At 36.3% G+C, this 17,355-nt stretch overlaps 1 protein-coding gene across 2 annotated transcripts in view; it reads left to right on the top strand.

The window, feature by feature from the left end:
- The window catches only part of LOC134742664 (cardioacceleratory peptide receptor-like), a 140,997-nt gene that overhangs the window by 98,421 nt on the left and 25,221 nt on the right, over positions 1 to 17,355 (top strand). For both annotated transcript variants that reach the window (XM_063675851.1, XM_063675850.1), the window contains 2 exons: positions 3,698 to 3,827; positions 9,460 to 9,595. In XM_063675851.1, the coding sequence (XP_063531921.1) occupies positions 3,702 to 3,827; positions 9,460 to 9,595 (262 nt within the window). In that variant the 5' untranslated portion in view covers positions 3,698 to 3,701. The remainder of the gene's footprint in view (positions 1 to 3,697; positions 3,828 to 9,459; positions 9,596 to 17,355) is intronic.

The raw sequence follows: 17,355 nt of genomic DNA, 5'->3' as shown, positions 1-17,355 counted from the left end.
CCCTAGCGGCGAAATTAAACGCGGTAGCCCTCATTTAAATATATGTCAATGTCGTTGACTTTCTCTGAATGCTGTTCGTCTGTATGTATATACCAGCTAATTCCCCAAGATATTACACTATCAATAAACCCAAATTAATTAATGTGTTTTAAAAAGTCCGCTTTCTGTTGCTGTCCCAAATGGCTTTTACGCTCACTTCGACTTTGACTTTGTAACCTAGTTAGCGATGTTTGAATTTATATGGACCGTGGAGGTCCAAGTTTTCGCCGAAGGGTGTTGTGATTTCAAGAGCATTTCCGGGAGATAGATTCTAATTTAACAATTTGTTTTTGATTTCATCTGGTTTTGACACGACCTTGACGATCGTCTTCGCATCTCAGGCACAGCTTTCACTTTATTTCGCATGCACCAATCAGCGAGAGAAATCTTTAAGGTCGTATTAAAATAAGATCAAAACTGTAACAAATTGTTAAATTTAAATCGCTCCGGACCGGAGCAACATACCGAACATGTCGTCAAACAATTTTTCAATATTTAGGCTATTTAGGCCACAAGGGCACTTCAATCACAATTAAAATCGGGTCTATTGCGAATTTACTTTGTTACCTTTATTTACCGACGTTTCGACATAGGTTTCACTGGTCGTGGACGCGGCAAACTGATCCAAAAGTTAAAGCCAAGGGATCTATCTTCGGATGTGTGCGCGGATGTTGTGTGTTGCGTGTTGGACTATTGATAATAATTACTAAAAGGTAACAAAATAAATTCGCGATAGACCCGATTTTAAATGTGATTTAATAAATACCCTTTTACAGTACATATGGTGCTACTTTTCCGCACTAGTGCGTAAATTAGCACATTTCGTAACTATGTCAAAAATTTAAACGGCCATATGTACGTAAAACGTTGTACGATACACGTGCAAATAGGTAATTCGCAACTCGTGTCGATTTAAAACATTCCCTTCGGTCGTGTTTCAATTTATCGCCACTCGTTTCGAATTTCCTCTTTTTCGCACTTGTATCGTAAATAACTATTATTATACAAATAAGTCATTGCATTGTAAAGGTCATTTTGGCTACATAAGCAAGGCTCGACAACATACTCGGGTCACTAATAAGTTGTAATGATTCGGGCTTTGACTTAATTCTCTTCTTCTTCATTTCCTGTTACCCCTGGGGTGTAGGGCTCGAATCTTGTTCTTCCATTGACTTCGGTCTTGGGCAGCTTGGGTAACCTCCTCCCACCCCATCCCCAATACACCCAGCTCTTGCTCCACAGAACGTCGCCAAGTAGATTTAGGGCGACCATGTTTTCGCTTGCCGGATCTTCCAGGTCAGGTCTACTTTGGATAGGTCAGGTTTCCTGAGGATATGCCCAATACAATGCCATTTCCGCGTCTGTATCTCCTTGTGTACGGGTGTTTGTCCTGTTATTCTCCATAATTGACTTAACTTTGACTTAATTAAGTCTGAAAACCTGAGTCGAGTAAAGCAGAGGACTCAAAGGACTTAACTAACACTTATTTAGACAGACTATCTAGTTCGTATAATAGTTAACAGGTCGTCATTTATAACTATGATCACTTTCAAAGCTTACCCGGGCTTTTAAGAATGACATCACATTAACACTAATCTCTTTGACAAAGCATGTCGTTTAAGAAACCACATTGACTCATGGTAACGGTATTTTATAATAATAGGCTTCTTTCAACGGTTCCTAAAAAAATACACAATACAACTATACATAATGGCCCCAAAATACGTCGACAAAATTTCCAACAACAACATAGAGTTGACTAGACGCCGGCGCTCTGGAGACGCTAGCACAGAATAAGTAATAATCATACAGAACGGCCACGCACCGCCCCGCCCCGACTCGAATTACCTCGCCCCGCGACAAAAATCTGGCGGACTTCTGGCGTGCTCTCAGTACTATTTTTAAGCAACTTACTCACACTATGACGCGTGTACGGATGTGCCGTTCACACATAGAAACGCGAGTGATTTTTGATGTATAGCGTGTCTGCCCTGTGACGCTAGTGTGGTGTGGGTGATTAGTACAGTATGTAGGTACTTAGTTGCTATCTTTCACGTACAAGTCAAAGATATGTAGGTACAGCGAGCTGAAAAACTGCATGGACACATTATGAATGGAATTCATTTATAAAATATCTAGCCATCACCTTTTGCAGCTGGGTGTACGTAAACTTTCTGCCCAGTTTTAGGTGAAGTTTTGCAAGTAACTTGTGCTGTAACTGCTTACTTGGGTTCTATTTATAATAAGATGTTTTTTATATTATGTAGGTACTGTGTTCTCCGAAATGTCTGCACCTCAATATCTTGACAATATTATATCTAATTAGGGTACATTCGATCTATCGCACTTAAACTATCGTAGGACATATTTCAAAATATTTATCAGTACGGTTTTTACTCACTATTATTTTAGTCGCTTTTGGCGACATGTTTCGGATTCTTTGCCAAAAGCGACTAAAAATAATAGTGAGTAAAAACCGTACTGATAAATATTTTGACATTCGATCTATGTTAATAAATTACTCAATTGAAAATAGCGAATGCTCCGAGGGAGGCACAATTCAAGTAAATAATTAAATAATGAGACGCAGCCAGCCAAGCTAGCGTAGTGTTCAAGATTCGTTAACGGTCAGGACAGACGATCTGAATCCTAGACATTGATAAATGAGAAAACTAGATACTTGAGCTTAGGTTAACGAGATCAATGTTGCAGCTAAAGTTTTACTTATCAGAGGTTGTCTAGAGATCATTTGTGAATATTAAACACGATAGTATTTTATACATATATAGGATAGAGGGGTACTGTCATAGTAAATTTTGTAGTCCCAGTAAATTTACTGCCATCTATCGACACACGATTAAAACTAAAAATAAAAATATCAAAAAATGTATATGTTAAATAATTTTTTATTTATACTTATTATTTTTATATGATTTTGACCCATGTTCTTTCACTGATGTGTGTTAAAATAGGATATTTGACTACTAGACAAATCAGTTTCTTTTTTCGAACTGTCAAAACGATTTTGCTACTATGGAATTTATATGAAATACTAGCATGTGACGTCACAGTCAAATTACCTACTCTTTATATTTTTATACGGGTTTTAAAATAGAAATTGTGTCTAAAAATAACTGATATCTACGTTTCTCTATTAATCTTTTGGTGCTTTATTTCATGCATGTTGTAAAATAATTTATTATAAATACAGTCAAATGCACTATTGTTACGAAACCGTCAACGCCATCTAAACGAGAATAAGCCAAAGGTTGGTATTGGTAGGAGCGCCATCCTTGCGAGAATCGAATTTTCTTGACTTTCGAGGCACGTTTTTTCCTTAGACCTTATCATCTTATACGGAGTTATATAGGTCTTTGGGACTCCCAACAGTTATAATAATAAAAAACCGGCGTAGTGCAAGTCGGAGTCGCGCACCGAGGGTTCCCTACTTTTTAGTATTTGTTGTTATAGCGGCAACAGAAATACATCATCTGTGAAAATTTCAACTGTCTATAGCTATCACGGTTCATGAGATACTGACAGACAGACGGACAGCGGAGTCTTAGTAATAGGGTCCCGTTTTTACCCTTTAGGTACGGTATCTAAAAACATCCTATTATTTAACGGTAATATAACAGTCCCTAATCTTCTTTTGCAGGACCATGGATCCAGAGCAGGTTATGGAGGAGATGGACTCCTCCACTCCTGGGGTCCCGACATTTTTGAGCGACAACAGGACAGTGAACACCACCAACGCTACTGACATCAACTATTATTACTTCTATGAGGTGAGGAGTACGACATAATCAAGCTTTTCACGTGCCTTCCTCCAATTAAAAGTAAAAACCGGCCAAGTGCAAGTCGGACTCGCGCACCGATGGTTCCGTACTTTTTAGTATTTGTTGTTATAGCGGCAACAGAAATACATCCTCTGTGAAAATTTCAACTGTCTAGCTATTCATGAGATACAGCCTGGTGACAGACAGACAGACAGACAGACAGACAGACAGACCGACGGACAGACGGACAGCGGAGTCTTAGTAATAGGGTCCCGTTTTTACCCTTTGGGTAGAGAACCCTAAAAAGTATCAAAAACTTATGTACAAGGAAAATTAGAATAGCCCAAAAACCGCTAGAGAATGTTATATCGAAATTATATTTTTAGCTCTGAATGAGGTCCATGCAATGACATAGTTGTGAAACTAACCTAACTTTGCGATATGATATGTAGAAATGCTCAAACCTACTTAGTTTGCGAATTCGCAAACTAAGCGCACACAGCGCTCAAGTACCTAAATATAATATATAGTATGAATTTTCTCAAACGATTTTTACCCTTAAGACCTTAATCCAGGGGTCACCAAATGGCGGACCGATGTCCGCATCCGGACCGCCGATGTTTTTATTTTTTTTTGCTTTTTTAATAAACTCGAATGAGAAACGGACCGCGGATGGTCATTTTATTCTAAGAACCGGACCCCTGAAGAAACTAATTGGTGACCCCTGCCCTATTAAACAGAAGCCATTGTTTCTTTTATGTGAGCGATCAACTCCCGTTTTGAGCGTGTGGCAAAGCAACAATGTCGTTTTAAAAGCGTCTGTATAGTGGTGGTTTTAAGGTTCAGATTAGCCGTAAAAATCATTTGAAAAAATTCATGCTATATCACTTTTCAGATTAATTTTTGTTAGTAGAAATTGCACGCTCGATAGGTAACGATTTTTACTCCGTGGATTCTGCAAATTTTCATAGACGTATCAGCTAACGATTTAATTTCAATTTAATTAAACTTCCATCTAGGACACCACAGAAACAATTATGTTATGAAATATTTTTTTGATTTGTGTTTTTTAAGCAGTCACACAACGGAGGTTTTGGGATTATACTGAGCAACTTTTACTATGGGACCAACCACGAAATCGCGAAAAAAATTTATCCTCCCATAGAAAATGGACCAGCCAAAATGTATGAAACATTCAATTTTTTTTTCGCGATTACGTGGTTGGTCCCATAGTAAAAGTTGCTCAATATAATTCAAAAACCCTCCCTGGCACTTATTTTTAGCCACCGTGTATGACAATTTTGAAAAATAAATATTTTTTGATGAATTACGTGTGACAAGCTGACAAGTACCTAACGTTAGACGAAATATCTGTGTCGAAGGACAGACATTAGGTAGATGTGGCGTAAAATCGACACACCTTACACGCCCAAAAGCGTCACCGTCATAAACCATGAAATGTTTAATCGAGTAATGGACACTTAGCACAGTCCCGCGATAACCGTAGGATATAGATAGGTTATCGTGATTGAAAGGCTTTTAACTGAAATTTGGGCAGTTGATATGAAGACATGTGTTGATACATAATTAACAAACCTCGTTATCAATGCTTTAATTAATTGAAAATCAGGGTTGGCAATATCCAACGTAGGGAACCCTAACTTCGTCGTTGGTGTCCAACTTTGCCCAAGTAAAGTATTTAAGAAAAAAAAAATATTTCCCAAAAAGTGCAAAGGATTTTTTTTACCTACAGGATAGGCCAGTGATAAATGCATTTAATTTTTTTTAATAAATAATCAATTTTTATGTTTTTTAAATAAAAATTATAATTAGAATTTGGAATAAAGAAATAAATTTTACGTTTAAAAAATTAAATCATCAAGATGTCGTCCGTAGCGGTTGCGGCACTCTTCCAGTCTTGCTTGTAAATTTTGAAAGACTTAACAAGACTTTCGTGTTTAGATTTATTTAAAATTATAATTTTTATTTAAAAACAAAAATTTATCATTTATAAATTTTTTTTAAATGAATTTATCACTGGCCCACCTGTATAACCGCCACACTATGTTAGCCCAGTCTCGTGGAGTCAGTTGAAACAATACCAATTTTTAATTACTTTAGCATCCAAGAAATAGTTTTTAGTTAATATTTAACGTGCAAGGTTTTAATACAGGTACACAATTTTGTGAACTTTCCATAAAGTACAAACTTTCAGACAGTTTGAGAATTGCCATCATGGATCATTATTTACAAATAAGCCGAATGAACAGTCGCCATCAGATATATATATATATATATCGGAGCGGCCAAGGTGTTTACAAATAACACGTCAAACGGAATACGTCTTTATTGTCAAGGCGTTAGAGTGCGTGTTCAGATATTTTTGCTCAGTGTTTCACTCATAAAACATTTAAGCTCAAAGTGACGGTCGCTTCCGAGATAATGGCGAATTAATGTTTAGATGTCAAGTAACTTTTGACTTTGGAATATTTAATAAAGTTACGAAAACAAATTGTTTCGGAGATGCTTATTTCATTATCTATTTTAATGCAGTATGTTTTCATTGTATATTAAATCATTTAAAATAGGTACATAATTACCTTACGTTTTAGCGTTCTAGGCAGTATAATTTACCTATTACAATACAATATAAATGTATACCAATGTTTTTTCGTTTTTAAAAAAATAATGTAATAATTATTTTTTCAAAACGAAAAAACATATTGGTATACTTATACCTACCTCCTTACCTTATCTACTTAGATTTGGATATAATATATAGATGTCGGCACTAAGGTTGAGATCGGACATATAATAACAACATGCATTTCCATGGGGTCCCAGCGCGCATAAGTTGTTTGCAGAAATCGCGAAGCGTCTGGTTGACGTAACTGGTGACCGAAGAGCTGGCGGCTTTCTCGCACAACGTATCAGCATTGCGATACAGCGGGGAAATGCCGTGCCGCCAGCATCCTTGGTACAATGCCTCAAGGGCCTATTTTAGATTTAAGCTAGTTATTAATTTCGTTTACGTAGTACCACTGTATATATCTTGTATGTAAATAAATGTTTATAAAGTAGATTGAACAATAACAGCGGAATTACCTATGAAAGTGTTCTTTTTTCGTACCATCAAAAAGTTTCTTTATTAGCTGGTTTGATAAACTAGCACTTAAATTGCATTCAAAATTCAAATAAAAAAAAAAAATTCAAAATTGTTTTATTTCATTCAAAAACTTTACAAATATTATAGTGGCTGGTGTCTCCTTTTAAGTTATTTACAAAATAACCTGTGCTAGGAGGCACCGCTCTTCCATATCCAAATTACAATTATTTAGTATTATACTATTCTTAAAGCTATGTTTCTTTATTAATTGTGTGTGTGTGTGTGTGTGTGTGTGTGTGTGTGTGTGTGTGTGTGTGTGTGTGTGTGTGTGTGTGTGTGTGTGTGTGTGTGTGTGTGTGTGTGTGTGTGTGTGTGCGTGTGTGTGTGTGTGTGTGTGTGGCTAGGCTAGGCTAGGCTACATATCCTAGTAAGTCTTCCACCTGATCGTAGTTTTTATCTTCCAACCAATTTGTTATTTTATTTTTTACATCATATTGTAGCTTTGGGTATATATCTAGTGATTTGTTTAAAGTATTATATAGGTGCGATGAACGCTTATTATACTGTCTACTAGCAAAAGTGGTGTTGGTTTTAGGTAGGTGCATAGCAATATCTTTCCTCCGTCTTGTCAAAATGTTGCAATCAAAAGTAGTTGTTTTGTGCTTTCTTAGAACAGAGGTTAGTATATATAATTTTCTGACAGTAAGCAACTTACACAATTGATATAACTTGTCAGTTGAGAACCATATCTTCTTAAAGTACATAATTTTGAGAAGACTACGCTGAGCTCTCTCTACGTCTATAAAGCGAGTCTTGGCAGCACCACCCCAAACAGGCAAACAATAGGTTAACACGGGCTGAACCAACGATGTGTAGATCTCTTTTAAAATGTCTCTACTGTGGCCATGGGAATCCGGGACAGCTCTTGGCACCGCATGTCTTAAATTTTTAAAAATCCAATTAAGCTTTCGTAGTCGTAATATAACATATTCGAGATGTTGGTACCAAGAGAGTCCCCGATCCACAAAGACACCCAGATATTTGGTGCTATCAACTTTTAGTATGGTGGGACAGGTTCGCTGGGAGCAGTTTAGTACATTGTTGCAGCAGCTATGTATGCATTAAATTTAAACTTTGTAATTTTTGTTTTTGTTTTTGTTTTTGTCTATTTTTTTTCTATTTTCGTTTTTGTAATTTTTGTAATGTGGTAAAATATGGGTTTGTAAGACCTGAAATAAATGATTTTTTTTTTATTTAAACTATAGGTAAGCAATCTAAAAGTTCACCTCAACTCCCATGGCGACACCTAGCTATACCTACAAAAAAAAACTTTTAATATTTTGTACAATATTGTGAGAGATTTAATGTATCAGAGAGAGGAGAGAGTTTTTACGAGATTAAGTCCCGTTTTAGTTTTAAAATTATCAGAGAGGCGTTGAACAGAAGTCGGAGAGTCGGAGCCGGGATATTAGGGTAGCAGGTAGCAAAATGACGTCAGCGACGTCATAATGACGTAATAATGCCGTCATTAAGATAAAAAAAAGGACTACGCTGGGACGGTAGGACAGTGCAAAAATTATGTACCTGCTTGTGATGTATAAAAGAGCGAGCTCATCGCCAACAAACTGCTCCGCAGTTTGGCGAAACATTGTATTATGGTGCACATGTTGTATTTTCCATGTTATTATCATTAAAAAAAAAAAAAAAAAATATGACGTCGCTGACGTCATTTTGCTACCTGGGCGTAATGATAACACGAGCGTAGGTATGTCAAGGCTTTATTCGATTACACGCCTATTTTATACATATTATCAAAGATAGATATGACTCCGTAATAGATGGATACAGTCTAAGGAAAAAACGTGCCTCGAAATTCACGAAAATTTGATGATTCTCGATCAGAGGGCGCCACTAGTTTTAGCCTACTCTCGTATAGAGGGCGTTGACGGTTTCGTTTGTTATTTATAATTTTAACGCATATCAGTGAAAGAACATGGGGCAAAATCATATAAAAATAATTAATGCAAATAAAAAAATCATTTATCCATATTTAAATACATTTTAACGTATTAAATACATTTTAAGTATGTCGATAGATGGCAGTGAATTTACAGCGGTTACAAAATTTACTATGACAGTACCGCTCTATCTTATTATATCCTCTTTGATATTATGAAGTTATCGCTGAGACAAGCAATATGCGTCCATGTTACGTAAACCAAAGTGTTAAACACAGAAAGTGGCTAATTGCCATTTGTACATTTTTGACGACCAGTCTGGCCTAGTGGGTAGTGACCCTGCCTGTGAAGCCGATGGTCCTGGGTTCGAATCCCGGTAAGCATTTTTGTGTGATGAACACAGATATTTGTTCCTGAGTCATGGATGTTTTCTATGTATTTGTATAAGTATTATATATATCGTTGTCTGAGTACCCACAACACAAGCCTTCTTGAGCTTACCGTGTCCGCGTGTGTTAATGTCCCAATAATATTTATTTATTAATTATTTATTTGTAATGCCGTATATTGTCCCCAGGTGGCGCAGTTCACAGTGATGTGGGTGCTCTTCATATCCATAGTGGTCTTAAACGCTTCAGTCATCGCAGCACTCCTGTGTACCAACGCCAGAAAAAGCAGGATGAACTTCTTCATCATGCAGCTAGCCATTGCGGGTGAGTACTAGCAATAATACTCTTGACTGATAAACTAGACTTCACGGCACATGGCGGACACGCTTTACATCAAAAATCACTTGCGTTTCTATGTGTGAACGGCATGTCTTTACACGCGGCATACGTATGTAAGTTGCTTTAAAACAGTACTGAGCGGTCGGCCATAGGTCGTCAATCTGCTGTCGCGGGGCGAGGTAATTCGAATCCGGGCGGGGCGGTGCGTGGCCATTCTGTATGATTATACTATCCTCCTGGATCCCCCGGTCCTCACTCGAGGACATAAGATTTAAAAAAATCTCCTGTCAAATGTCAAAGCAACTTAAGAAGTTTGCACGCATATAACGTTTCCGGACGAAACTGTCAACCTAATAAAATAAACACCAATTCACATATGGCCAATCAGCGATCAGTGCGGCTTAGACATCTGACACTACCGACCACACCATGCCCCGCGGTAAGTAAATCCAAATTTATCTCACTGAAAGTCTAATTATATATTTTTGTTTGGTTTTGATTAGTAAATATATGATGTATTTCATATGTTAGTAAGTAGATTTCTTCCGTAAATTGAAAAAACTTTAGCTTTATACAGCTCTGAAGTTAATGTACTCGTGCGAGTACAAGCGGACTTAAACAAGTAATTTATGTCCTCGTACGAGTACAACCGGTCTCAATCCTGTAAGTTTTTTTGATGTCACATGAAAGTTAACTATGTTTCATTTCCGATTTCGAGGCTTAAAGGACTGTGAAATTGAGGAATACCTTAACTTCGACGAATCCGACGGTCTTTCCGATGTTTATGTCAGAAGTAATCTTAAACTTAATGGTTCCGGTACATCTGAATCTGAAAGCGACGACGACAATAGCGACATTTTTGAAAATATTTAAAGGTTGTTAGAAGATATAACCTCGGCGGTTCCTCCTAGTCCAGCTCTAGAAGTAGAAATAGAGGCGTCAAGATATTCTAGCCCAAGTTTACGGAGTGAAATAAACGGTGCATTGGCAGCTCTTAGTCCAAGTTTGTCATGCGATGATTATATGGAGAACAGATTTGTGTCATATAATAATTTTACGGTTTAGACACTTGTTTTTAGACTCACATAAATTATTTAATGTTAGTATGTCTCACAATACTTTAAATTTGTTTAGATTTGTGTCACTTTCTAAATGTTTACTGATACGACTGACTGATTTTTGGTAACGACTGAACTAAAAACTAATCTTTAAGGTAAGATACAAATGTCCTATTCAATTTAAGACCGTAGATTTAAGTTACTGAATTGAAAACTAAACTATAAGGTAAAATAAAAAAAAAAGAAATGTGAGACTGAAGATTTAAGTTACTGAATTAAACACTAAACTTAATATACCTACGGTAGGATAAAAATGTCCTAAGAAATTCCAGAGTAAAGATGTTAGTTAGTAAGGAAAATTGTAGCTGTGATATTTCTAGTTAGTATATTACAGTATATTACAGTAATGTAATTTACTTAATATGCAACTTACGTACCATTGTAACATTTAAGTACTCGTAAATAGTTTATTTCAGAAAAGTTTATTTTGTTACTGACTTTAATTTGATAGCCTGTGCTGTTAAGTACAAATAAGTATTTTTTGTAAGTTAAGGATTTCAATTTATTTAAGACTGAATTTATATGCTTGTGCTATAATAAGTACAAATAAGTAATTTTTGTAAGTTTATATGCAAGTAAAGTTGATTATTGTAGTATTTTGTTTTATTTTATACGGTACCTCGAGTGAGGACAAAGTCCCCATGTACTCGCCTGAGAACATAAGGAAAAATCGTGGGGAAAACGTCATGATTTTTTTTACTAATTTTCCGACATTATGGGTTACTTACTTAATCGATTTTTCGAAAAAAATATCAGTTTTGATAGAATCGATACCTCCAGGATCCAGGAGGCTATTACTTAATCTGTGCTCACGGAACCAATTGGAATACGACAGTCAGTCTCCAAGCTATTTGAAAAGTAGCCAAAAGTAAAAAAACCGGCCAAGTGCGAGTCGGACTCGCGCACGAAGGGTTCCCTACCATTACGCAAAAAAATCACGTTTGTTGTATGGGAGCCCTACTTCAATATTTATTTTATTCTGTTTTTAGTATTTGTTGTTATAGCAGCAACGGAAATACATCATTTGTGAAAATTTCAACTGTCTAGCTATCACGGTTCATGAGATCGGCCTGGTGACAGACGGACAGACAGACAGGCAGCGGAGTCTTAGTAATAGGGTCCCGTTTCTACCCTTTGGGTACAGAACCCTAAAAAGTGCTCCTTTGAGTCTGCCTGATAGAGTATGAAAGAGACCAGATTCCATCCACATTCAAATAAAACCTTAAAGCTTTGTTACTCCCGCGACCACGTATAATTTTTTAATTCACAAGGGTCATTGGAGATTTCACCCTATAGAAATATATCAAAACTAACCTAAGACAATGTATCATGTTGGATAGATATATTATCTATAATGTGTTAACTACAAAGTTACGTCTAGATTTTTAGAATTTTATGTACTTAGTGTGTACACATGACTAAGTACATAAAATTCTAAAATTCTTGCAGATAGTGTGTACACATGACTATCTGCAAGAAAAATTAAGAAACTAATTTAATATAATATGTTCACACTACGAAACTCCAAAATTAAATCTAAAACAAATTAAAAGTGGAAAAATTCACTGTCTTGGGTGGGACTTTGAACCCACGACCACTACACACCCAAAAATTAAGTAGTTAGCCAGTGTTAGTCACATAGTCACAACCAAGCGTAACTCATTAAAGTCATTAAAGATTCCTTTGAAAACTAACTGACTGAACTTGAAACATCAAAAGCAAAACTTTCGTGGCTTGAAAGGCTGGCAAAATCTTTAAGTATTCTCTTTATTATTAAAGACATTATAGAATAGCATGGACAACTTTGATACTGTTTGTTATTCAGCTTTTAGTATTATATTACCGTTTTTACTGATTTCCTGATTTACATAACTAAATATCTATTACATCTATTAGCAATCCCTACTAATAAAATAAAGAGGAAATCTTACGACGAAATCGCTGGTAGAAGCTTACTTACTTACTTCGCTGGCTCAGCGACCCGAAGTGGATCTTGGCCTCCGATACTAGGTTTCGCCATTCGTTCCTATCCTGTGCGATCCGACGCCATTCAGCCGCCTGGATGTCACATAGGTCCTTCTGGACCTCATCGATCCACCGGTACCTAGGCCTTCCGACCGGACGTCTCCCAGTTAGTCGCCCAAGATAAGCTCTCTTGGCCGCACGATCCTCTCCCATCCTCTCCACGTGGCCGAGCCAGCGAAGCCGAGCAGCCTTGCTCTCGCCGATGATGTTGGGCTCGCCCACCAGAAGCTGCTAGCTCGCTGGTAGAAGCTAATAAAATAATATATTAATAAATGCGAAAGTAACTCGAAAATCTCTTATTTCTTCACGCTTAAACCGCTGAACCTCATTTCTGATACTAAGGGGATTGTTTCACGTAAACAGGTATAAAAGTAAAAAAAGAATGTTTAAAAATCTAAATATTTATTTCTATATTTAACCATTGGTAGAGGGATAAAAGTCTATAGCTAGATTGTTTTAACATTTTTCTCGTGATCTACATAAAATTAGGCATTTTAAAAGTGGTATTGCATTACATATTATTTCCCAAATTTTCACAAAGGGCCCACACAACCTAACCTAGGGTACGCCTATACTTTCGATGAACAATTCAGTGCCCATTCTCCTTTAAACTTTAACTTTTACTTTAAACTTTAAATTCCCTTACCTTCCCTTCTCTTAATAATTTCTTTGAACTTATATTGCACGAAATTTCATTTGATAATTAGCTTAACTAGCTTAGCGGTTTCACTCACGTATTTTTAGTCACTCGCGCGACATGTTTCGGAGAGCCTAGGTCTCCATTTAGCCGCCGCACGTGCCGCAGCACGTGATGCCCACCCGTCGTGACCGCTACTCACTCAGGCACTAACAGTGACTGTTAGTGCTTGAGAATGTTATGGAGACCTAGGCTCTCCGAAACATGTCGCGCGAGTGACTAAAAATACGTGAGTGAAACCGCTAAGTTAGTTAAGTTAATATGTCTCACGATAGTTTAAATTCGATAATTAGGTACCTACCACTAGCTTTTCGGTGAAGGAAAACATCGTGAGGAGACCTGTATGAATACATCTACGAGGAAATACTAAGGTGTATGTAAAGTCCCCAACCTGCATTAGGCCAGCGTGAGGACTATAGCCCAAGCCCTCTCGCATATGATGGGAGGCATGGGCCCAGCAGTGGGTCGTAATATAGGCTGAATTATTAATATTATTTTGGAAAAGTATTTGCTCCAGGTAATTGAGGTACGACACGGAAGATATTATGCGAATTTCAAGTTAGGTTTGTGAGTATAACACACACAAACACACACATTTTCATTTTCATATTTCATTTTAATTTTCATGTTATATTTAAATTTTATTGTTTGTTATACTTCCTAATGTATCATTGGGTAAAATGTTGATGTAAAACCGGCTCAGTGCGTCCCAAAGATACAGCCTCAGCCTAGTTTGGGACACACAGGACAACATTTGTGCAACTTCTACCATGTTCCTGTTAAGATAATAATTTTATTATTCTTATTCTTACATGTTCCTCATATCGTAATAATACCTACAATGTATAAGCATAGCAACAATGACGGAAGATAAAGTGACAAAGAAAGTAATAAATGTTAGCAAAGTATTAATAATTTCCTGGCATTCTTATTGATATAGCAAATAAAGAAATGTTGTCCTAATGCCCGTATGATATTACTTATAATTCTTATAAAACATTTATTAGTATTGCAGTATACTTATTTGTAGGGATAGGGATGTAACCTTACATGGTATTGCCGATACGATACCGATACCGATTTTTGAACTAAATAATCGATGATACCGATACAGATACCGATATCAATGGCATAGTAAATAGTTAATAAATCAAATAAATAAGGAATTATATACTTAATATGCATAAAACATACTTATGTATAATAGACACTCGATTTTGTGAAGTGTGAAAAACTGTAAAAAGAAAACATTTTAAAAACAACATTTATTTAGGTAACCATCAAGCAATCAAAGCAAAAGTAATTCCAAATTAGTAATTACTACTACTAATTATTATTATTACAGTACTTTAGGTAGATTTTTGTTAAGGAAACAAAGTTTATTCAAATTATTAGCAGCGTCGTTCGTTTCGCACGCTTTTCAAACTGTGGCTGAATTTATATCGGCAATGCCGATACATCGGCCTGCCGATTATATTGGCCGATATATCGATATCGGTATCGTTACATCCCTACTGATTTGTTTTTAACAAACATCCTACTACGTGTAAAGAATAAATAGTGTTTGTAGGATTCATTTATCCACTAGCAGCTCAGGGGCCTATAAAATTGCAGTTTTTATGTCTGGGCCTTAAAAGGTGTAAAGGGAAAGTAATACATACTTAGGTGAGTGTAATACAAAAGGAAGGAATGGAAAGATTTCATTAATATCGATTACTTTACTACATATTGTTGCTACAAACCGACCTGTTGGCTGGTGTAAGTTACACTGTAACAACTCCCAATTTTTGTCCGAGGTAGTAACAAAGCTACGTTCAATTTTGGAATCTTTCGCTTTCTCGGGTAGTAACTGAACCGAATAAATCTTATTATTAGCAGCCACGCGTATATAATCATAATGGGAAATGTACGGTAATGTGAAGCGACGTAGGCAAAAATAAATTACGTAGGTAGTAAATATATATAAGCTATTACTATGATTTTGGATTACACTTTTCGTTAGTCGCGACACACGTGACATCTAGTGTCGAGTATCAGTACTTATAATTCCGCTACTAGATGTCTACTACAAAAATAATAGTCGTTTTTGTAACAAAACTGATATATGGACTCCATAAAGACATAAAGTACTCCATATTCATCATTCGCTTGCCCTTGTCCCATTCACTTGGGGTCGGCGCAGCATGTCTTTTTCTTCCATACATCTCTGTCACCCGTCATCTCATCATTCACTTGCGTTAGTTTCATATCATCTTTCACACAGTCCATCCACCTTTTCCTCGATTTTCCTCTCCTCGTACTTCCCTCCACATTCATTCTTAATACCTTTCTCGTCACGACTTTCATCCCTCCGCATCACATGCCCGTACCATGCTAGGCGATTTGCCCTTACTTTTTTTGTTATTATGGAGTGAATACTTTATTTGTACTTAATTTTCTTTGGTAGTTTTGCATACATACCTACTTCTATGCCGGGGAGGTACTTTTTCTCTGCTGACTGTACCTAGTGATCGTATAATAAATATCATATCATATTCATATCATATTTGCTGTGCTTATAGTTATACAAATATTCGTTAGTCTCAAAAAACAAAACCGGCCAAGTGCGAGTCGGACTCACGCACCGAGGTTTCCGTACTTTTTAGTATTTGTTGTTATAGCGGCAACAGAAATACATCATCTGTGAAAATTTCAACTGTCTAGCTATCACGGTTCATGAGATACAGCCTGGTGACAGACAGACAGACGGACAGACGGACGGACAGACGAACAGACGGACAGCGGAGTCTTAGTAATAGGGTCCCGTTTTTACCCTTTGGGTACGGAACCCTAAAAATGAACTATACAAGCGTTTTAATAATATTCAAATACCTATATATGCACGTGCGGCGCATGACAATTCAAATATTTTAAAAAGCGGAAATTCGCTTGTGGATTGGAATGGATATTCTGATATTCATCAAATAAAAGGCGCCCAGTTAGTTCCCAAAATAAATTTGTAAAAAAAAAACTTGCCTTATATATGCCACCGTAAAATTGTAAACACTTGCCAGTTTACAATCTCGCCTAGTTAAAATATAAACTGACTGTAGGAAGATTACAAACTAGATTGAAAACTAACGGGTGTACATGTGATTTAGTTTTTGATGTGGAGTTTGTTGATCAGTAGTTATTCCAACTAGGGAATAAATCGAAAAATATTTCATAAAATAATTTGATTTGTTCCTTAGTTGGATAGATGGCAGCACCATCTCTCTCGCTATACCGTAATCCAGTAACGGATTGTGCATAGGGAGCATTGGATTTTATGGTATTTAATTTATCAGCAGCATTTTTCTTGCTTTTCGTTCAATTTATTATCACAACTATATTATTTCCATTTAAAAATAAGAAAAACTTAAATATAGTTGGTCAAACTAAATTGTCAGTAAATAAGAACAAAAAAAAACCTATACTCATCCTTTTCTTTTGGGTGCTAGTACTAGTGTAAGACAGTATGATTATCTCTGTCTATGTTTGAAATGAAACCTCCTATGACAAACTATACGCTACAATTTTTCCAAAAGTTCTTGCACCAGGCGCTCATTTTCATAAAACATAATCCAAGCTCATACAAGAATAATATATTATAATATTCACTCTAATAATAATCCAGGAAATATCAGTACTCGCTACAAATATTTTTGATATCACTAACATAATTCACTGATTCAAAAGAGTTTCTATTTCCTGCTTCAAATCTTATATTTTTCGCGTTTTCCTAAAAATAGCTGTATGGAGTGACGGATACTTCAAAACATTTCAACATTCTCATAAATACGTGAATGTGATACATTAAAGCATCTCTAAACATGCTGTTAGAATATATGTTCGTAAAATTTTAAATCGTCGTAGCTTTTACAGTT

Source organism: Cydia strobilella, chromosome 7, assembly GCF_947568885.1.
Source record: "Cydia strobilella chromosome 7, ilCydStro3.1, whole genome shotgun sequence".
Classification (NCBI taxonomy): domain Eukaryota; kingdom Metazoa; phylum Arthropoda; class Insecta; order Lepidoptera; family Tortricidae; genus Cydia; species Cydia strobilella.
The sequence above is the reverse complement of the archived record's forward strand: the minus strand, read 5'-3'. Positions and strand labels throughout refer to the sequence as shown.